Source organism: Schistocerca gregaria, chromosome 6 (assembly GCF_023897955.1).
Source record: "Schistocerca gregaria isolate iqSchGreg1 chromosome 6, iqSchGreg1.2, whole genome shotgun sequence".
NCBI classification, from domain to species: domain Eukaryota; kingdom Metazoa; phylum Arthropoda; class Insecta; order Orthoptera; family Acrididae; genus Schistocerca; species Schistocerca gregaria.
In genome coordinates, this window is record NC_064925.1 from 497,070,336 (window position 1) to 497,094,769 (window position 24,434).

General features: G+C 36.6%; 1 protein-coding gene and 1 long non-coding RNA gene across 3 annotated transcripts in view; one reads left to right on the forward strand and one right to left on the reverse strand.

The window, feature by feature from the left end:
- Window positions 1-17,092, forward strand: part of LOC126279024 (ATPase family AAA domain-containing protein 2-like) — a 215,332-nt gene extending 198,240 nt beyond the window's left edge. For both annotated transcript variants that reach the window (XM_049979414.1, XM_049979415.1), the window contains one exon: window positions 10,643-17,092. In XM_049979414.1, coding sequence (XP_049835371.1) covers window positions 10,643-10,696 — 54 coding nt within the window. In that variant the 3' untranslated portion in view covers window positions 10,697-17,092. The remainder of the gene's footprint in view (window positions 1-10,642) is intronic.
- On the reverse strand, window positions 16,791-22,994 carry LOC126279029 (uncharacterized). Its single transcript, XR_007550779.1, has 2 exons — window positions 19,433-22,994; window positions 16,791-19,334 (listed from the first exon to the last, which is right to left on the reverse strand). It is a non-coding gene; the product is annotated as an uncharacterized LOC126279029 (long non-coding RNA).
- Window positions 22,995-24,434: the final 1,440 nt, after the last annotated feature.

The window sequence follows — 24,434 nt, forward strand, 5'->3', positions numbered from 1 at the left end:
CAATCATCCAGTTGCCCCTGCAACTATTGAAATGGCTGCTACCCCTCTTCAGGAACCACATGTTTGTCTGGCGTTTCAACAGATACCCCTCCGTTGTGGTAGCACGTACGGTATGGCTATTTGTATTATTGAGGCACGCATGCCTGCCCACCAACGGCAAGGTCCATTGTTCGTGATGGAGGACCTGAAAGCATAACAGATAAATAATAATTATTATTTCTTTTTCTATGTGATTACTAAAACATCAAGACCATCCATCTTATTTAACAAAATTTATCAGATGGTTTTCTAATACTTAATGAAGAAAAATGAATTTGAATTGGCTAACTTACAATTGCACACTATTCATTAAGAAGCTCAGACTGATTGTGGTTGCAAGTTGTCATTTAACATTGTTACCAAAAATCTCGAAAAGTTCTTCGCCAATTTACATTCTCTCTCTCTCTCTCTCTCTCTCTCTCTCTCTCTCTCTCTCTCTCTCTCTCTCTCTCTCTCACACACACACACACACACACACACACACACAGTCCAATGATGTCCCCCATATGATGCTTGATTGGAGACAGATCTGGTGATTGCAAGCCAAAGCAACATGTTGTCACTCTGTAGGGCATGTTGAATTACAACAGCGATATGTCTGCAAGTGTTATGCTGTTGGTAAAACCCTGCTTGAATGATGTTCCTGAATGGCAGCACAATAGGTCAGTCAGTGTGCATTGGATATCCACTACAGTGCTCCTGCTGTCTAGCACGCAGACAGGTTGGTTGCAGGACCTCAGCTGGCTCCTCCTAATCAACACTTGGCCATCAGTAGCACTGAGGAAGAACTAGCTTTGATCAGAAAACATCCTGCCCTCCACTGAGCTCTCACTTAACATCATGGAAGTTACAAATGGCTGTGGTTTGTGTCAGTGAAATGCACGTTACAGGTTGTCCGGCTCGGAATTGTCCTTGAAGTAACTGATTTATAACAGATCTTTCTATCACTGCGGTGGTATCTGCTCAAAATGCTGCTGCAGATGCAGCACAATGTGCCAGAACCATGTGCCAAACACTGTGGTCTTGCCTCTCGGTAGTGCCACGTGACTATCCAGAGCCCAGACGTCTTGTGACTGCCCATTCTCGGGACCACCACTGCCAGAAACTTTGTACAGTGGCGACATTCCTGCCAAGTCTTTCTGCAATATCATGTAAGGTTCATCCGACATCTCATAGCCCTAATTACATGATTTTATTCGAGCTCAGTGAGGTGTTGATAATTGTGTCTGTGTCACCTTAAAGGCATTCTTGACTAACGTCAACTCGCCACATCCAATCTCAAAGGTAGCTAATGTTCACGGCCATTACAGCATGTATTTAAATCAAACCTGATTTGCATCCTCATAGTGGTGTTGCTAGTGCCACACTTATGCAACTGATGTGAAATTTGAATAGACATCATCTTCCAGATGTAAAACACACCTACCAACTTCTATTTGCAGCGTAAAATGTCTTCTTGGTGTTGTGATTCTCCCCCTCAGTCAGTGCATATATAGCATTTAAACCATTAGACAAACTGTATCTCTTCCTTGTGTATAATTTTGAACAAAAATTGTATACACAATTGTTTGCCATTTTGTTTTCCTCAGAATCGGATTTAAAAGGAAACAGGAAAATTTTATTTGTGGAATCTGAATTGTCTGTAATCCGATCGGTTTGCAGGTCAAAACCGTGCAACATACTGTTCCTGAAGCTATTATCCTCACAGATGCGTTTAAGTGAGATTAGTGTTTATTGTCCAGCTGACATTGAGGTCATTTAGAGACAGAGAAAAGCTTGGAATGTTTCAAGGATGGGAAGGAAATTGACATGCTCTTTCAAAGAAACCATCCTACCAAAATTTGCCTGGAGCTATTTAGGGAAATAATGGAACACTTAAATTACAATGACTGGATGTGGATTTGAACTGTCTTCCTCCCAAATGCAAGTCAGTGTGCTAACCACTGTGCCACCTCCCTCAGTTCACAGATCTAGCTGTAGGAGAGGTCTCTTGTACCACATATACCAATGATTCCAGCCAGTGTACCCATTCATTTTATGAATCTTCAATTACCAATCAAGATTTCGTTCAGTTACAATAAACAGGACCCAAGGTCCGAGAGACACGAGAAGGAGGCGACGAACAGAGAGAGGGAGATAGACTAGGTGGACAGAGGTGAGGAGGAAGAGGTGGTGGACAGAGAGGAGGAGGAAGAGGTGGTGGACAGAGAGGAGGAGGAAGAGGTGGTGGACAGAGAGGAGGAGGAAGAGGTGGTGGACAGAGAGGAGGAGGAAGAGGTGGTGGACAGAGAGGAGGAGGAAGAGGTGGTGGACAGAGAGAGGGAGGACAAGATGATGGTAAGAGGGAAGGGTGAGAATGAGATTAGTATGTACAGGGTGATTCACGAAGATATGCAAATATTCTAATATGCTATTCTACAAGTAAAACTAAAGCAAAAAGTTCATATAAACATAGGTCCGCAAATGTTTAGTTACAGAGTTACGGCTAGTAAGATTTTGCCTGAAATTTAGCAACTTCGAAAATATGAAGCCATCGCAAAACTGTATGAGGTTAAAGTAAATCAGGATTTCCATTTATTTTGCTGTTATTGATCTGGTGAATTTAATAAAACGTGTCCCAGGCATACTGATTATAAACACTAGGTAGAAAACCTGTCTCCCGTAACATTTGAAATACTCCTCTAATGGTTCGTGCATTCGGAATTCTCTGAGTTGGATAACGTACACGATCTTTGTTAACTACAGCTGTAGCATTACCATCACATTTGCCATAAATAGACATCATATCAGCATATTCCTGTGTTGTAAATTTGAAAGGCATCCCTATTTCATAAATAATCTACAAACTACAACAGTTACTATGTGGGTTCCTTTAAATACACTGTTGTTGTGAACATTCTTTCATTGAACGATACAGAAAACTAACTCGTTTTAAGGTTAGGAAACAACAGAAACATCTAACAAACAGTTGCCAGCAATGACATAAACGTTTCTACATTCTTAATGGAAAGTAAGCAAATTTTCTTGTATAATAATCTTTGCTTCTCTGGATGTTCTGGAAAACTACTGCAGATGATCGCCTGGGAAACATTTTATTAGATTCACCAAACTAATAACAACAAAATAAATGGAAATTGTGCTTTACTTTTATCTCATACAGCTTTGCGATGGCTTCATATTTGCGAAGTTGCTAATTTCAGGCAAAATCTTTTATTAGCTGTAACTCTAACCAAACATTTGCAGACTAATGTTTATATGCACTTTTTTCATTAGTTTCCATGTAGAATAACATATTAAAATATTTGCATATCTTCATGAATCACCCTGTATGTCCAGTTCCCATACACATTGAGGGGCAGCAAGCACAAATGTTCTAAAATTGTCAGACTTATCTGTCACTCACTGCAGTGAGGTGTACACATGATTGGAAATTCATGGTGGATTTGAACTGAGCATTGCCTATGAAAGGCAAGGTACATCTCAGTCTGGCATACAGCTTTAATCTGCCGGGCAATGCCAGTCTAAAATCTCTAACAAATTTTCAACTTCTACTTACTCCAAGCCTACAAAAAAACTAAAAACTTGTGTACAGCTGGCTATTGGAACAGCACTTTCATGACATAATAAAAAGTGATTATAAAGAATCCGCCTTGATTGCAAATAGAAACCGGATGTTGACGTAGGTTTCGGTGCGCATAACCAGCCTTCTTCGGAACAAACTAAAACTGCAAACTGCCTAAAGAGGCATGGTCCAACATTAATACAGAATGCCCAAAAGAGCAAAAGACTTGCATAAAATGTAAAATGAACGGTACGTGTGTACCATGTCAATAGCTGTACCATTTATTTTACATTTTATGCGAGTCTTTTGCACTCTTGGTGTTCTGTATTAATGTTGGACCCTGCCTCTTTAGGCAGTTTGTAGTTTCAGTTTGTTTCGAAGAAGGCGTGGTTACCCCCACCGAAACCTAGGTCAACATCCGGTTTCTATTTGCAATCGAGGCGGATTCTTTATAATCATTAAATTATTCACGATTGCTGACACGCTGCAATGTTTAAAGGTCTCAAACATAATAAAAAGTTTGAGACAATATAGATAATAGTTTTGAAGAATGTCGAGAAAAAATTAGAATAACTTTTTAAGAACACACCTGTAAAAATTCAGTTTACTTAGTGACCAAGCCTGTTCTGCCATGTGTGGTCAGTAGCGATAGTGAGTCGTGAACATGAACTAAGCTGTAATAGTAGCATTCCTAAAATGTCTATCATTTGAAATGGGGCTGTACTGCTCTCAAGGATTACTTAAAATTTTGTAATTTACTTGAGGCAATTTTAGTTATATCACACTATTTATACAAAAAAAAAAAAAAAAAAAGCACTGTAATATAGACGGATGATTGAAAGTGGTAGATTAGGATGTTAAAAAGCTTGTTTATCCTGTCACTACAACACAAAATTTAAACTTATTTGGTGATTAGGTAGTTGTGAATTTCAATAAAATGCTGATCATAATGTCAGTGTTGTTGTAAGGTGCTGTTCTTCATAGGCACCTCACTGCAAAAAATACGCCACAGGTTACAGAATTTCACTCAATGCTGCAAACATTTCTAATATTCAAGACCATGAAAGTGTAGCTAATTTTACAAAAATGACTAAATCTTTAATGTAGAAAGGGGTAATGGATGTTATTTAAATATGATAATTGAAAGGCCTGAGTGCAATACAAAGAATTGAAAGAGTAAATGTAACTAATGGGTCACACGTCAAGGGGACCATGGGTCCCCACATGACCACCTCCAAATCCAATGAAATTTGGTTTGAAGGTTCTATATGGCCTTTGATGGTTATATATAAACTTTCAGTTCTTCTTCTTTCTTTCCTTTTCTTCTGTAACATAATCCTTTTTGCCTGGGCATAAATGAGAAAAATCTTTTAAAAAAAGTGAGGACATTTTGTTTTACTTCGTCACTGAGCTTTTTCCGTATTCAGTTTGCAGGTATTGCCAAAATCCCATCTTTCATCTTAATTTCTTAACCTTTTTTACCATTTTAGTTGAAACAGCAAATTCTTTAGTTGTTCTTTCAATAGTGCAGTTATTTGGGGCCAGGGTCAAAATTTTAACTTTACTGCAATTGCCTAAAGTCTGAAGCTTAATCTAAAGTCCTTCAATTAAGATGTCCATATTTTTACGTTTTTGGCACTCTTCAATTTGTGTTTGAGCAATATCTACTTGGCTCATACCAGTGGTCATGGCAATTACCCTAATAATGGTGTTCTGGGCTTTGAGTGCTTTATGTATCCCGTTGAGTCCCTTTTGCTGATCAACTGAAATTTTAATGGTGTCTCTCCAAGTGATAATAATGATGTATTAACAGTAAAGCAAGCATCAGCAACACCCATGTCTTCAGTGGTTGGTGATTCTTGGTTATCCTGGTGGAGTGGTTCCTTTTGGGCAACTTCATGTCTGCATTTTGTACAAATTCTGACAGGTTTAAAAACTTCATCAGTCAGTAACTTCAACTAATCAGACACTTCAATGGTTACTGGTGTTAAAGCGTTTTTGGTTATGTGTTTTTTCTTTACCAAATGGGTTGCAGCAAGTCTTCTGCTGGAATTTAAACTTTGTCATCAACAAGGCATTATGGTATGAACAGATTTGAGCATCTTCAGTAAAATCAAGCTAGACCTACATCGTAGAAGCTCCTTGTTCATGGTGACATTTTCTTAACTGGTTGTACTAAATGCTTTCTCTGAGAATTACTTTGAACAATTAGTTCATGAGCCCACATGAATTGTAAATGGTTGCAAAACCACACTTGACCTCTTAGCCACAAATAATCCTGATCTAATAGAGAGCATCATGGCGGATACAGGGATTAGTGAACACAAGGTCATTGTAGCTTCGCTCTAAACCATATCAACCAAAACCACTAAAAGTAAATGCAAAATATATCTATTTAAAACAGCAGATGAAAATTCGCTTGATGGCTTCCTAAGAGTGAGTCTCCATTCCTTCCGAGCTAATTATGTAAGTGTAGACCAGGTAAGGCTCAAATTCAAAGATACAGTATCAACAGCAACAGATAGATTCATACTACATAAGTTAATATGAGACTGGACTGATCCACCATGGTACACAAAACACGTCAGGACACTGTTGCAAAAGCAACGAAAAAAGCATGCCAAATTCAGAAGAACGCAAAATCCCCAATACTGGCTAAGTTTCACGGAAGCTTGAAAATTAGTGCGGGTGTCAATGTGAGATGATTTTAAGAGTTTCCACAATGAAACATTGTCTCAAAATATGGTAGAAAACCCGAAGATATTTTGGTTGTATGTGAAATACACCATTGGCAAAAAAACAGTCAATACCGTCACTGCGTGATAGCAATGGAAATGTTACCAATGATTGTGCCACTAAAGTGGAGTTACTAAATACAGTTTTCTGTAATTCCTCCATGAAAGCAGATGAAGTAAATATTCCAGAATTCAAAAGCAGAACAGCTGTTAGCATGAGTGACATAAAAGTAGATATCTTAGGTATTTCGAAACAACTTAAATCACTTAAGAAAGGAAAGTCTTCTGGTCCAGATGGTATAACAATCAGGTTCCTTTCAGAGTATGCAGACACAATAGTGTCTTTCTTAGCAATCGTATACAACAGCTCACTTGATGAAAGGTCTGTTACTAAAGACAGGAAAGTAGCACAGGTCACACCAATATTCAAGAAAGGAAATAGGAGTAACCCATTGACCTCGATTTGCAGTAGGATTTTGGAGCATATACTGTACTCGAACATTATGAATCATCTTGAAGAAAATGACTTATTGATACATAATCAACACGGATTCAGAAAATATTGTTCTTGTGCAACGCAGCTAGTTCTTTATTCCCATGAAGTAATGAGTCCTGTAGACAAGGGATCTCATATCGATTCCATATTCCTGGATTTTCGGAAGGCTTTTGATACCATTCCTCACAAGCGACTTTTAATCAAATTGCGTGCATGTGGAGTATAGTCTCAGTTGTGTGACTGGATTCGTGAGTTCCTCTCGGAGAGGTCACAGTTTGTAGCGATATATAGTAAATCATCGAGTAGAACAGAAGTGATTCTGGCATTCCACGAGGTAGTGTCATAGGCCCTCTGCTGTTCCTGATTTACATAAATGATCTTGGTGATAATCTGAGCAGCCCCCTTAGATTGTTTGCAGATGATGCTGTAATTTACTGTCTATTAATCATCAGACGATCACTTCCAATTACAAAATGATCTAGAGAGAACTTCTGTATGGTGTGAAAAGTGGCAATTGGCACTAAACAAAGAAAAGTCCGAGGTCATCCACATGGGTACTAAAAGAACTCCTATAAATTTTGGGTATACGATAAATAGCACAAATATAAGGGCTGTCAATTCGACCTAGTAATTACCTAGGGATTACAATTGTGAGCAACTTAAATTTGAATAACCACATAGATAATATTGTGGGGAAGGCGAAACAAAAACTGCGGTTTGTTGGCAGAACACTTAGGAGATGCAAAAAACCCACTAAAGAGACAGCCCACATTATACTTGTCCATCCTCTGCTGGAATATTGCTGCGCAGTGTGGGATCCTTACCAGGTAGGACTGACAGAGGTCATTGAAAAAGTGCAAAGAAAGCCAGCTCGTTTCGTGTTATCGCACAATAGGAGTGATATGATACGTGAGTTGGAGTGGCAGTCACTGAAACAAAGGCGGTTCTCTTTGCTGCAGCGAGATCTATTTACAAAATTTCAATCACCAACTTCCTCTTCCGAATGCGAAAATATTTTGTTGACACCCACCTATGCAGGGAGAAATGATCATCAATAACAAAATAAAACAAACCAGAGCGTAAACGGAAAGATTTACATATTCCTTTTTCCCACGCACCATTTGAGAGTGGAATGGTAGAATAGTAGTAGTATGAAAATGGTTTGATGAACCCTGACAGTCAGCTCCATCCGATCCAACAAAGTAGCAGGATGTAAGGGTCTATTGGTTTATTTTATACAATACTTTATTAACCTATAACAAGCAATTTTGAAAGGTCATGAATATTCTGGTTTGAAGCACAATGTAAGATGCTATTACACACTGTGATGCATAAGAAACATTCACTTAAAATTCACAGTTTTTTTTAAATTACTTGTAACAGATTGTGTTGTTTGTATATAAAATATAAAAATCAGGCTATCGAAACATTTTGTCTTATGCTTACCTTCAGCTACAAGAATGATTATTGATTATTCAAACACTCAGTATTCAACACTAAGATTGTACAACGTCAGAGATAACACCGAACATAAGACTGTCAATGGGAAATTGCCAATAATGAAAGCAGTAGGTGAAATTGTTGATTCAGCAATGTATCACTGCTGTGAGGATAGAGCCTTAAACACTATTGTTGCTTTATAATGCCAATGGAAACTGAGTGGCAATGCACATATGCACCACAATGCACTGTAGGGTTAAAATTTCTAAAACAACTTCGTGTTCCATTACTATCTTCTAGATTTTATAATCTTAAGAGTTTGGACAAGAAGAGAATAGAAGCTTTTGAAATGTGGTGCTACAGAAGAATGCTGAAGATTAGATGGGTAAATAACGTAACTAATGAGGAGGTATTGAATAGAATTGGGGTGAAGAGGAGTTTGTGGCACAACTTGACAAGAAGAAGGGACCTGTTGGTAGGACATGGTCTGAGGCATCAAGGGATCGCAAATTATGCAGTGGAGGGCAGTGTGGTGGGTAAAAATCGTAGAGAGAGGCCAAGAGATCAATACACTGAGCAGATTCAGAAGGGGTGTAGGTTGCAGTTAGTACTGGGAGATGATGAAGCTTGCACAGGATAGAGTAGCATGGTGAGCTGCATCAAACCAGTCTCAGGACTGAAGACGACGACGACAACAACAACAACAACGAGTATTTTCTGACTTTTATTTGTGAACACTTCTTATTAACACAATTCCATTTCCTCAACTACAGGCAAAACTTATGCTGTTAAGAGACACTACAATTATGCATATTTTGATTTAAGAGTTCAAATTGTGTTATTTTTTGTATTTATCAATAATCCATTTTCCCGAATTTTGATAGGCATTTTTACTCATCAAAATGCAAGAGCCAGAAATTAAACAATATAGCTTTGAAAGCTTAAAGCATGCTCTTTCCAGCTGTGCCTAGAAAAAAAGGATTGAACAAGAAATAGGTTTTTTTTTTTTTTTTTTGCCAACTTTGCAGGCACTTACTGTTTCCTTTAGGCATCCAATATTAATTAAATTTGAGCCATATATAGACATCATAGGTAGGAATAACCCCCTGAAGTTTTGATGTGATTCGTTTATATGAAAAGTAGCAGTGGTGAGTCAAAACTCAGTATGACTGAAAGTCAGTATATAACCATCAAAAACCATATTGAACCTTCACACCAATTTTCATTAGATTTGAAGGTGGTAGAGTGGGGACACTTTTGAATATTGGTCCCGCTGACATGGAATGACCCTACTTGAAGTACAGTTAAAGTTTTTCTGAGCATGTTATTCAAACTGTGTGTGTGGGGGGGGGGGGGGGGGTAGGAAGAGAGGGACCGAGACACAGGGTAGGGAGAGATGGACCGAGATGAGGAGAAGGGGTGGACGGAGAGAGTGGATGTAGAGGATGGGCAGAGAGAGGGGTGTGAGACAAGATGGCAAGGAGGGAATAGACAGAGGGAGGAAGCAGAAAGGAGCTCGGCAGAGAAATGGGGCAGAGGATGTGAGCAATGCAGATGATAAACCAACACAGAAAGTAACGCTTAGAATGAATTGGAATATAACATGTTAAATTATTTCCATGTCACATAGTTTCTCTTCCACTTTTATAAGGGTGAGGCTTTTATTGCTGGTCATATCTAGCTGGTTGCGCAGAGGTAGTCTGAGGATATTAACAACCACGCAGTCAAACTTCAGTGTGGAGAGATGGCTTTGTCTTGTATGGAGAAACACTTGGGACCAGACATAGTATGTGTTGCACTTTATATATTGTACCACCTCTTATCTTGCTTACAAATATTTCAGTCTGGGACTTGGTAATTGAGACATCCCATATTATTCCTCCATTGGTGGCAGTTGGCATTGCGCAAATAATAAACGCAATATCCCACCCTCATACCCAGTTTACATATTGACTTACAAACCAAAAAGTAAACCTTCTCACAAACTTTTCGTTGTAAAATATGCTACTGTTCTATTGACAAATCTATCGTTCAACATTCTAATTTTTCGAGAAAACTTTTTGGTGAAACAGATTGTTTTTTCCCTTTTAATCTCTTGTTAGCTGCCTGATGGGGAATATTGTAAAATAATGAGTAGTTGCCCAGGTGCACAACTGTGAAGCTATTTCTGTTTCTCTGGGTTTTTGAGATAGTTTATTCTCTTCAGGAGAATTTTGGATCATGAGATGGAAGGCATTTAAAATGTGAAGTCCTATCCTGTTACTCTAAAAAAAGGTTTATCCATATCAGTGTAAATTAATGTTTTTATTTTGAGTTTCACTATTCCTGCCATATGTTGTATTTTATAATCTGTGTTTATTCCTTTTCCAGGATTTGGATGTGGAGCTTAGGAGATTTCAAGAACATTACTCCCAATTACTGTAACTGCCAGTTGGTATGCTCAAACATATTTTGTATGAAATAGAAGTTATAGATACAATACATAATGCTGTTATTTTTGACTTCCATTCATATGTTTGCTCATATTATATTTGGATAACAAAAAAATCATACATTTTGGTAATGTCGTTGTATATGTTCTGTAATTTATTGACTTCCATAAGTGGTTTGGTTGTTGTAAATTAGTATGCCACAATAAGCATTGTAAATAAGGTACCGTGTGTGTGTGTGTGTGTGTGTGTGTGTGTGTGTGTGTGTGTGTGTGTGTGTGTGTGAAAGAGAGGAGGGAGAGAGAGAGAGAGAGAGAGAGAGAGAGAGAGTGAGTGAGTGAGTGATCACTCCCACAAGTGTGGGTTTTATATATGGGAGAGAAAGATGTCATTGTTTGTGCTAACAGATGCTGGACACTTCCAGAGTTTTTTGTTAATACTGAGTAAGACAACAGTGTTCAATAATTTATTTTTATTAAATATGCACTAAATTTTGTAGACTTCAGTGTAACAGGGTTTCCCAAATAATAAAGCACCGCCAGTTGTTGAATCTCAGGGAAAATGACTGCCAGAATTGTAGATAAGTTAAATATTACAGTGTTCACCATGTAATGTGATTTTAAAATAGGTACACTTCATTGGTCTAGTTGTATAAATGACAGGCGTCTTTTAATGACAGGTTTATGTTTCAGTTGTGCTTACATAAAAAAAAGATGAAATTGTACGCATTCTTAATTATTTTTATTCACAAGTAGTAGTTATTGTTCTTTGTATACAAAACAGACTGGCAGTAAATTAAACTGCTTTCCTGATTGCCTCTGTTCAAAGTTGACTTTAGTGCTTGCTTCAAATTTAATAAAAGTTACCTGTTATCTTCTATTGTACACATTTTATGAAATTTAATTTTGTCCACTCTTTGTGCATTTTACATTTGTCTGCTACGCCAGATGATAAGAAAACACTTGCAGTACAGGCAATAAATAAGATAAACTAAAATTTATTATTTTCACAAATGTCGTTATTATTACCTAGATGTCAGCTTGTTATTTGTAGGTTCATTCTCTTGAGTACTTCTACTTTTATTGTTTATATTACTGCGAAGGGCAGTTGCCTTGTGTTTTGTGATTTTTAAGAGTACTTAGGCAGTGCTCAGAGCAAGACTGTAAGTATCTGATTTCTCAGTGGGGAGTCTGACACATGGAAAACTACACATGCGATTTTAATATTGACTGTGGAAGAATTATTAAACATGAATATTAAGAACATTTATACTAGAAGTAGAAAAGTTAAGGGAAGAAAAATTATGTTACTGTTCGGGCAGACGATTTTCATGTAACGCCTGCCAGCTAAAACTACTGTGATGAGGCAGTGACTAATAGTATTTGCATTAATAAAAATGGTGGTTGTTGTTGTTCTCGTGTGGACAGGACAACAGAAGATACGTCACTTGCAGTATTCAAAACTGTCCCGTTTAAATATTAAATTAAGTAGTTAAATACCAAATAGCTGTATAGTGTCAAATTTTATTTGCCCTCTACATGTGCAAACATTTTTGCTCTCCTGAGACACTCTAGTGAAAGATGTTTTCAGGAAGATGTAAAGGTAAACATTAAATAAATAACACAACCAAAGCTCACATTTCATACAAGAAAGAATGTGGTACAGTGTGATTTGAGAAAAATCGTGTGGGACTGTTCCCTGTAGTTAAGTTTGCTCGTCTTGTATAATTATCACTGTAATTGCAGTGCACGTGTGTCAAGAAGTTTACTGTGCAGGAACACAAGCCATCAGGTGTACATAACTAACTGAACTGTAGTCATAGAATATTCAAAGAAACTGCTGGTTAATCATTTTCTGATGTGGGGGACCACATCACTTCTGTTTTAATCATGTAGGTTCTTTATTTTAATGTACAAAAAATGACATTTATAAAATAATCATGAAGATCTTGGATGAACATTTCACTGAAGTATATCCTAGTGTAAAATGTTCTGACAGCTTAAAATTGTGCAAAAACGGAAAACTGTTCACTGCTGTATAAGAAAATATTAATTGTAGAAATAATCTTAAAAATTTTGTACAGCCATTCTCCACAATGTATTGGCCTGTGTGCAAGTGAACATTGAGGAATGTGGTACCAGCTGATTGGGGCTCTAAAGTTAATCTTTAATCAGGCCTAGATAGCTTTATTGTAAAAAGCATTGCCCGTGAAAAACAATAGTATCAGGTTTGGTCTTCCACACCGTTTGTCTGTGAAGCATACTGAACGAAACATAGAAAAGCATATGAAACAGGAGACACAGAACAAAATAACAATATCATTTTATCGCAAATTCCAGCTGATATGTCAGAAGATCTGTTTCCTTCGGGTGTGAGAAAAAATAACATTCATTTTTTATACATACACTCAAGTACTGGAAAGAGAGGTAAGCTTCATCAGAACAACTACCACTCAAACTGAAGTGACAAGACAATAGGATATAGAGCATAATCAAAACAGTGTGCTAAGCAGGCTCAATTCTATTCTTTTCACATATTCATGTAAATGAAAATATCGACCAGTACATAAACACAGTATATTAAATCTGAGTCCACCAGTTATTCTGTAATAGAATACAGGGAAAAAACTAAGCAGCCTTCAGACAGTTAAAATGTAACACATTGGAAAAACTCGTTAGGATAGACAATTTATTTGGTATTCACATAAACCACCTCCATATGCTCTTAAATTCTGATATCAACTGTGGCCCTGCACTCCCACAACAGAAGTGGTTTTATGTATAGTTTTTCAGATGTTGCTACCAGTAGAAACAAAAAAGGAATTCTTAATGTTTTTATTGCTTTTTGCGTGGTGTCCTGAAGAAAAGTAAGTCCATTTAAATTATTATAATTATATTAAGCATCAATTTAGGATTCGCAGGAAGTGAAAGGACTCTGTGCCTGTTATCGGGACGCTGAAAGAGTATATTACACACACTTCAGCATTTTCATGGTAGATAATCACCAGTTTACATGAGTGTGACTCATGAGACTATACAGAGCAATATTTATATATGTGGCAAGCAATTTGAATCTGTATTTGGGTGTGAGCATTTCATCTTCCATTTGCCTGAAACAGCCTGAGAGCTAATAAATAAAAATTTGGCAAAAAACGACGTATAGGCTTTGAATACTGCAATTTTTTCATAAACTGCTGTGACTGATTTTGTGGTAAAAGAACAGCTTACATTGTTATAAGCAGATTTCTTTTAACCAATGTATATAAATGTATCTTAGTCTGTGAATGAATTATTGTTCCTGCAAAATGTAGGAACATGGTTCAAATGTCAGTTACACTGTATTTGGATAACTATTTTGGACAGAACGCTTTATACACATTTTTCTTGTAAAACATACAGTCAACTAATTGGGAAACCCTGGGAATTATAACCCCATCATAATTGTAATTATATGTGATGTTTTCTGAAAGTGTATGTGATGGTTGTGTAAATGTAAAAATGTGAAAGCTAACTCTAGTGTTACGATATTGAGAAGCACCAAGAGTTCATTTATGTCAGATATTATAGCAATATTTACCTTACTTTATGTACGAAAGAATACTGTGCAACCAGTTTTTCTGTAGCCTTACTTGTTGCCTTTGAATGTGTTTGAACTCACTTTGTGGCATGGAGAATGGACATGGAAATTATTAGTGGATGAAGACATGTGCCTTTGTATGATAACTTTCTTATTACTTTCAGTTAAATATGTTGTTACCATATCTTGCAAGTGTGTGAAGAACTGTAAAAGTATCACTCTACAATTTGTTCTAAGTCACAGAGACCAGTACTTGGTAAGTTGGATTAGAGAGCACTTAAATTAACAAAACTTAAATCAACTGACTACCTATGTTTCACGATCGATTTGTTTTCCTCAGAGTGGTTCATATTGACAATTGTAGACAGACGTATTTCAGTTTAGCACTTTTTTTTTTACCAATAAAACTTACAAAAATTGTTTTGGAGACTGAAGACTTTATTTTTAAACCATTGATGAATATAATAGTAACTATTCCTCAGTCACAATTACGTTAGTTGTTTGATCACTATTTTTGAGATGAAGCATCAAAAGAAATTAAATATTGCTTAGTTCATTGTGCCTACAGTAATCTATCTGTTGTGTAATATGAGGAGGAGGTTAATCACATATTTCTCTCTTCCAAGTATGCTCTAATTAGGCTGTTTCCAGGGTGCCTCTTTCCTCCTCCTCCTCCTCCTCCTCCTCCTCCTCCCCTCCCTCCCCTCCCCATCCCCAAAATCTCTCTCTCTCTCTCTCTCTCTCTCTCTCTCTCTCTCTCTCTCTCTCTCTCTCTCGCTGAAAAATATTACTGATTTTTCAAAAAGGTGTTTTTTTGTCATGGAAAAAGTAACTGGAGTCAATCCACTTGGCTTATTTTAGAAGTATTTTTGTCTTTCACACCCACGAATGACTTTGTTATACTTCTGAAAGAAAAATCTCAAGGCTTTTTTAGAAATAAAATGGGGGAAGGAGGTATGGGGTATTTCGTGTAGAAAACTAATTACTTGGGGAAAATTGATGAAACACAAGTTACTTTGTTATATGATTGCATGCATGTGATATCTGAATTTATAGCTTCCATGCCAAATATTTCCAAACAAGGCTTTTTGATGGCTAGTCCATTTTTTCCTCAATTTTCTGCTTATTTTGATAGTGTTATAATTACTAGTAGAAAATTGACAAAAAATTTTACAATTTATCACTCATCTCTGAACTGTCTGCTATTCTTCAATAGATGATTTACATTATCAATAAGTGACTAATATTGATTGTGTAGTTAACATTATGAAAGACTGAAAGTTGATTTAGAAAGCTACTGGATTTTTACACCAAATTGGTATTAAGCTATTCAGTTCTTCCTTTGAGAATGTTCAAGAGAAAGGTAACACAATCAACAAATACTTTTGCATTTGAGATAAATCAATAGTGTATTGGTTTATTTATAACATGTACCTGTTTACTCACTGTGTTCTGCTGTGATTGATCCTTCACTATTTCAATAATGTCTAAATAATCCATGCTGCATTACATGATCTCTTAATTAGGGTAAGCAGTTAATTTTAAAAATGTATAAAATAAAAATGAAGACATGTAGTACTATTAAGACTTGAATAACTGTATGATTTATGCCAAAAAAAAAACGAGGTGTGATAAAATGTAAAGTATATATTTATGTATTAAAACAAAGTTCATTTATAATTTAGTATAGTTCAGAATTGTTAATTGATCGTAGATTAGATTGCAATTTTTCTTGTCAGTGAATTTTGCTTCAAGCAATGATCTTCATTCCATGCATCTTAACAAATTCCAGAATTAAATATTTATCATGCAAATAAAAATACTGCAGTAATAGTTTGGATTGGATCACAAACTTGTAATGTCATTTGGTAATTGACAAGCACATCTTGTTTACATTTCGCAGAAGAAAAGTGATAAAAACCATATGCATGTAATAATTTATTTTTCTCATTCAGGCCAGTATTACTGGTCTCAAAGATTCATAGATGGGCTGGATTCTGCAGAGAAATTGTATTTATAGACTTTTAGAAATCTTGTTGCCTACCTAATACAAGTGAAGAAATGTTTAAAAGAAAAGGAGACATACAAATTGCAACATTTATCTTAAATGTGATTTGTAAACTATTTCATAACAAGAACATACTGCCATTTATTTCTTCTCAAAATCATATCACTGCCATTCTCACCAAGTAAAGCATTTTTAAGCTGTTCAATTTGAATTATCTAACTGCAAATGAGACTGTGAATTAATATCTACGTATGTATATATAAAATATATGTATACATGACTAAGCCTATTTTACAAGGCTGAAAATAACTGCCGTTTTATTAAACATATATTTATTTGCCTTAGAATGTCTAATGGAAGGCAACATGGGGATCACAAAGTGTTATTCACTCTTCTGGAATTGTTACTTGTCATGAGGTTGCAAACCAGGCATGATATTTAAACATGACTCAAATGACAAATTTCAATAACTATAGTATGTTTTTTCACAAGTTATTTCACTAGCATTCATTTGAAATGTAACTGTTGAAGAAAAAAAGTTTCACTAAAATTGTTGCAAAATATTTACATTGCCTACAAACACTGTTCTACACACTATCCAGTTGCCTTCCTGCAGTCCTTCATAACACGATTGCTGTAGGCTTTATACTGTATTTATGAAAATGTTTGCTGATTTTTTTTATTTTTTAGGGTTTAATATTTTTGTCAGAGTTGCTAGTTTTTGGGATATTAAACATTTGTCTAATAAAAACAAATAATGTAATTTGCCTCAGTTTGTGTTGTTAATTAAATTTAATGTGAAAGGAACTAGCTTTTCATTTTTTCACCCAATTCCAAAATTGTCATTAAGCATTTATTACACAGTTAATTTCTTGTACACTCATTGACCTCAAATCTTATAACATATTTTTACAAATATCTGTTCTATCAAGTTAATCTTTCCCAGGCCCTTTTTTTACTTGCAAATACTAGCAACACATTAAAAATTATTTCAATTTTTTTTAGCTTTGTGTATGTGGGGTAGGAGGGTGTCATACAGATTTGGTGGGAACACAGGTCAGGAATTTATATTCAATCAATAGTATTCATAAAATAGTCTTAAAAGCTCGAAACAACTACTTTAATAGCTTTTGATTCACTAATAGCAAAAAAGATAACCAAGACAAATAATGGACCTCACTGAAAGCCCAGTTTTCATTTGGTGTGAAATTTTACAAAACAGTCCTTTTTGCTATGGAGACATAATGCTACATCACATTTTGGGCACCTAGTGTGTGATAAATTGTGTATAAACAATTTGCATCTTTCATTGTTCAGTTGATGGTTCATTGTTCAGTTGATGGGCGGCCATGTTTCCTCTTAAAGAGTCACAATGTCTGAAGCAATGCATTGGCTACTTCTAGTCCAAACTTCATTGAAGACATAGGCCTCTCTTTTAGCTAGGAACAGTGCCACTTATATAGAAGCCAAGCATTTACTACACATGTATCAGCAAGATGAAAAATGATCCAAAGGTAATATCTTTTTGCCCTTAACTTTATGCTGTACAAGGAGACAAGCATGTCTAGAAGGTCATTTACTGACCATTTTAGTATAATCGCTTGACACACATGTACAAAGATATCGTGTGAACTTTTATTGCCAAACATTTTGTGTTGTTGTTTTCATCCGTTTTGTCATCACTAGACCCACATTCTAATGATGTGAGCTTTGTCTGATGTCAGGTCACAAATTGACATCCTATTAAATTGAATCATGCAGCAATCCAATTTCTGCATTCTTGTAGTATAACTAATAGTGAATGTTAAGTAAGCAATTGTAAGACCTGAGTTTCTCCTGACGTATACAATCTTCAAACAACTTATGGGAATGCAGCCAAGTAAAATTTACTGCAATTGCCGATATTTTGGAGGGAGTACACCCTTCCGTTCTCAAGGCACAAACTGCAACGCACTGGCGATGTAGAGGCCAATTTAAAACTTCGGTCCTCGGAGTAAGCAATTGTTGAAGGTAAGTTTGTAGTTTGTGCTGTCTGGGGTCATATTTGACAATATCGACACTTATTTCCAAGTTAGTATTACTAACTATTTCTCCCAGTATATATTTTGAAGGCGTGTAAAATCCCACTATTACTTGTACTTGTAAATACCTTTATCCATCACTTATTTTGTATATTGCTTCAGAGAGGATCACCCTTTGAAGGGGTTACTCCTCCCTTTCCAAATTGGAGATGAAAGGATGAATTTTGAAGTGTGTTGTGATTTGGGTCATCTCTGGCCATCATATTGTCTTTACTTATATAAAATGAATATATGATCATAATTTATTAATGCCTACCCCCTGCAATTCTTTCGACTCGACTATGTTCAGGCCAGTAGAAGCAACCTACATTTACTACTCCACTCATATGTACACAAAAAATTTGTTTAATTTCTGCAGAAGTTGTATTGACACTACTTCCCGTTCTCCAAGTTCTCCTCCTGTTCTTATCCACTGTATTTTTCGTGTCATCAGAAGAAAAAAAATTTAAATACTGTAGGTGTGTCATGCTCAGGTGACTAGGTTACAGAATCGGTCAAATTGGATAAATTGTGATCATGATTTCCCCATACAACTGCTGGTTTTATTTTGTAGTTTCTTCATTATTTGAGCCAATGGAACATCATCAAGTCATCACTATCGCCATTACGAAGAGAGTAGGCCTAGTGGTAATTCCTGTTTAATTATCATTAGAATCAAAAGACCGAGAAACAGGCTCAACTGGCAAACCATTACAAGGCTCTTCCCTCACTGCATCTGAGTCTTCCATTAGTCCACATTATTTTCAATCACTTCATCATCCAAATATTCCTGCAGTTTTTTGATAACATCAGAAGCTTCATCATTCATCATAACAACTTCTGTTGATAATTTAGACATCTGGAAAGGGAAATAAAATTGGTTCATTCACACAGTAATATTTTTTTACATAATCTCACTTGTACTTACCCCAAGATACTAATGTTCCCACTGTGTCCACATGGACCCATTTGTTTAGAAGCTTGTAATACTGAAAGCAATACATATAGTTCTCTGTAAAAGTACAGTTCTTACAAAAGCATTTAAAGCACACTACATATTTTTTAAATAAAAACACACAAAAGTTACCTAAAAAATAACATCACTTCATTAGCAGAACTGATGTAACAAATCCATGAATTCATTTGATTACAAGCTGGCAGAAATATCCTGTATGCTCATCATCCTGTTGTTGCTGCCATCTAGTGATGTGTACAAACCAGAACACAGTGGTGTCATGTGGAACCAGTGGGTTTTCACGGATACTTCAAAAATTTTGGGCGGGATATGGTTGATTGTTGCAGTTTTCACTTATTCATGCACTTCTTATTTATAACTTATTTTGCATGCAAAACTATGAAAGCAAACCCCTGTAAAAAGTAAATGGTTTCAAAAAGAAATTAAGGCATAGCTTTGGCAAAAAAAAGGTTATCATGACATGAAAAAATAAGCAACTGAAACCACACTGCGAGCAGCAGCACCAGTGCATGATGGTAGTGGCTACTGGGTGGGGGTAAGGACAGGGCTGGAGTGGGGAGGGGCAGAGATAGTATGGTGAGGGTGGGGAACAGTGAGGTGCTGCAGGTTGACTGACTGCAGACATGTGCTTCTGCGCACACGCGCGCGTGTCTGTCTATTGTTAACGAAGGCCTTAACGGCTGAAAGCTGTAATTGTAAGAGACTTTTTGCTGTGCCTATCTGCGACTCAGCATCTCCGCTATATGGTGAGTAGCAACTTTCCTTCTCATAATATTGTTACATTCCATCCTGGATTTTCCTTTGTTTGATTATCATGACATGAATAACTTATCAGCTAGCCATACTTTTATCATTCATGCTTTATACGTGTATTAGGTGGCCTGGGGATCAATTTCCTTAAATCAGATTTACAGCCAATATTGTCGAACAAAAAGAAAGTTATTTATATTTTTTCGGGAATGCTTTGCTGTCATACATCTGTCTTAACGAGTCGGCATTCAATGAAATACTATCAGTCATTGTCACACAATAGTTTCTTACTTTGTGATTTCAAGAAGCTGGATATTCCACATGAAAACATAATTTTGTATCACCCGTTCATGAGATGTAGATTTCAACAAATATGTCAGCACCCCTGTTTAGTGCACTAAGAATTGCCCGTCACTAATTCCATTTAATAGTTGGTGCAGGTCCATAATTCTTGTGATTAGTCTAAGGTACATAAATATGCCACTCTTTGTGCTTAGGAATGAGAAATTGAAGTTAAAACCATTTTTTTAATGGTTGTTACTGTACGTGTTACATTATTTTCAAAGATATGAATATAATAGAGGGAAACATTCCATGTGGAAAAAATATATCTAAAAACAAAGATGATGTGACTTACCAAACAAAAGTGCTGGCAGGTCGATAGACACACAAACATACACACAAAATTCGAGCTTTCGCAACCGGCAGTTGCTTCGTCAGGAAAGAGGGAAGGAGAGGGAAATATGAAAGGATGTGGGTTTTAAGGGAGAGGGTAAGGAGTCATTCCAATCCTGGGAGCAGAAAGACTTACCTTAGGGGGGAAAAAGGATAGGAATACACTCGCGCGCGCGCACACACACACACACACACACACACATATCCATCCGCACATACACCATGTGCGGCCTAATGCCCACATCTTTCCTACCTCAGAGATGCTGTGTCCCATTGTTCGTATGCAGACTATAACACCATACTCAAACTCACATAAATCTTGATAATTTGCCATTGTGGCAGCAGTAATCGATCTAACTACTGCACCAGACACTAGTTGTCTTACATATGCGTTGCCGACACCAGCACCTTATTCTGCCTGTTTACATATCTCTTTATTTGAATATGCATGCCTATACCAGTTTCTTTGGCATATCAGTGTATAGTTCATTAACTTTTTTCCCCTGGTACACCATGTAGTATTGCTTCAAATTCTGAGGGCCTATTGTAAAGCAATTTTTAGGTAAGTTCTAAACTGTAATCTGTCATGTCTATTATTAGAAAATATTTTAACTTCTCATGACAATATCATGATTCACACAATCAAAAGTCTTAGGAAAGTTGCAAAACGTTCCCTTCGGCAGTACGTTAAGTGTTCAGATTCTGTTCAGTTGATAGTCTCTTTTTTTTAACTGCTTGCTACTAACTATATTTTATTATACTAATTGTGTGTAAATTCTATTATTGTACAGCAGCATCTGGGATAGTTTTGAAAACACAAGCAGTAATGAGATGAGGTGGTAAGTTCTTTACTCATATTTTGTCTCCTTTTTTTATGAGGTGGTTTAACAAGAGCTTGTTTAAGTTTTTCTGGTGAAGTACAATTGTGAAAAGATTATTACATAATTACCTCAATATGTCAGCATGTTCAACTGAACAACAGTTATTTATTTTCGTACTGAGCTCATCATAAACACTTGAACAATCATTTTTCAAAGAGTTAAAAACACTGAAAACTTGTTTTGGAGATGCAGTCTGGAATTCAATTTTATCCAGTTTGTTTTGGGAGGCTGCTCCTACAAACTGTTCATTGTCTACAAAGGAAGTGTCCAAATCTAAATTCTCTGCTACAAATTTTTGTGCTCTTTTTGATATATTAATTACCTACTTTTAAAGAAATTCTTTCATTCCCTAGATTTGTTGATCCTGTCACATATTTTACTGTGTTCCATATAGCTCTTATTTTGATGCTGGAGGTGCTTCTTTTTAAGTGCATACATTTTGATATTCTGATGACTTTGCTTAAAATTTTACTGTACAATTTCTAATATGATTTAACTTGGTTGTAATCCCTATCCCTTGATGGACAGTCTTCTCTTAGTTTAATGTGGTTCTGTGATTCATATACAGTGGAACACAGTCTTTAAACATTGTTCTATTGTTCTTAATAGTGGCCAGTCAGTTTATCCCAATAGCTTAATGACATGATTACTTTGTTACAAAATATCAGATGTTGTCTTTGTATATATGAACATGCTTGCAATTAGGCTGCTATGGAAAGGAGTTTGCACAAGACTAGGAGGCTTGAACCAGAGTGGGGTGGTTCTGACTTCCTGGACTTTGCCACAGGGATGAGAATCGTAGGGTCTTCTAAATGAGGCAAAGGTGCACCACACACAAGGGGCTGCTATTTGGGTGGATGACTTGTGTGTGAGAGGCACACAAGAATATTTTAGCTTAGGCAACTCTCCATCCAGTCTACATATTAGCTCTAGGAGATCCTACAGTATTAGCATGAAACCAAAAAATCACACCAACAGGTGAAATAATTATAATCCTTCACAATGAAGTCCCAGAGTTTGAAGCAGTACTAAAAAGCAGTGGAGCTCATATACTACTTGGTACAGAAAGCTGTCTAAAATCCAAAATTGACAGCAGTGAGACTTTTGTGATTAAACTAAGTGTGTATTCATAAGATAGGCTATGGGAGATCAATTGACCAAGATATATCACGCATGTGCATAATCTTGTAACGGAATCCTTTGGCCGCCAGACTCACTCGAAGGTGTAAGTGAAAACTTAAGAGAGACCCTCAACTCACTAATACACATGTTCCTCCCTCATCATAGTTTTATTATTGAAGAAAACCTTAATCATGCAACAACCAATTGGGATAATTTCAGTTTTATGAATGATAAGTGTGATGAGACATCATGCAAAATAATACTAAATGCTTTTTCTGAGAACTACTTGGAACAAATAGTTCACAGACACCCCAAGGTGCAAGTCTTTTATTAAGGGGGGGGGGGGGGGGGCAGATCCGAACTCTTTGTAGATGTTGGCACTAGTATCAGTAACCATGAGACAGTTGTAACAAACATAACTAAAGAACTAAGGGCAGCTAAAACAAGTAGAAAGATGTACATTTTCATTAGGGGAAGCCATGACATACCTCAAAAAAGAACTCAAAGCATTTACATTTGAACAGGAGCAGGTAGGGGAAGTGTTGTTCATGTTTAAAAGAATAGTAGAACATTCACTTGGTAGATTGGTACCAAGAAGGATAGTTCATGATGGGAGGGACACTCCATGGCATACACTCCCTGTAGTGAAACAGCAATCACAGTATGATAAGCACAAAACAAAGCACAGCGCTGTAGATAGATCATTTGGCAGTCAAAAGGGTAATGTGAGAACTTTTCAGTGATTACCATAAGCAGAAAGGTACCCCACAACACCCAAAGAAATTCAGATCACATTTAACTTTTGTGCCACCGACAGCCTTTATATCCTTCATTCTCTGTGCATGAGCGTAGATGCACTTCTTTGCCCAAGGGCGACTGCACCTTTTTGTTTGTGTGTCTCAGTGTTGATAGTTCGTGACTACTATCTTGTGGAAGAGGTGTTGGGTTTGATTTGTAGGTCTTCTTTGGTATTTGTAAACCAGGGCAATGTGGTTTTTGGTTTTAAAGTGGAAGATCTTGATCAACCTTTTCCCATCCATTCTTTTGTTTTGATGAGACCATTTTTGTGGATGGTATCTGTGATTTTCTCTGCTTTGCCATAGACTTTCTTGTTGGATCTTTTTTGGTGGATAGGTTAATTCTTAAATTTATTGTGTGTTTTTGAATGCTTGCATAAATTCATTCTTAAATTCATTGTGCATTTTTATACTTGAGATGTTAGTCCGGTATTTTAGTATCCGTATAGCGTATATTTGCACCATCTTTAATGCGTTTATTATTTGTTTTGATCATGATCGTTGACCACAGCAGTCTGTTGCCATCTTCTGCTGGTGATGCACAGTAGCAAGGCACATATTTAATGTAAGTGGGTAGAGAAAAGATCTACTCAACCAAGTGGGACAGGACAACATATATATAAAAAAAGCTTTCACATATTCAAGATTTGGGAGCCAGTGATTCCTTCTTCTGGCAGAAGGACTGAAAGGGTAGGAAGAGGGGTGAAGGAAAACGACTGCAGAGGTTTAGGAAAAGGGGTAGAGTTAAGAAAAGTCACCAAGAACCCTGGGATGAGAAGGAACGACTGATTGTTGGGGACTGCACAGGGTGGGATTTGAACACCTGAGAGTTTAAATGTGGATCACAGGGTAATATGGAAGAAAGAGATTACTGCTAAAACATGATGC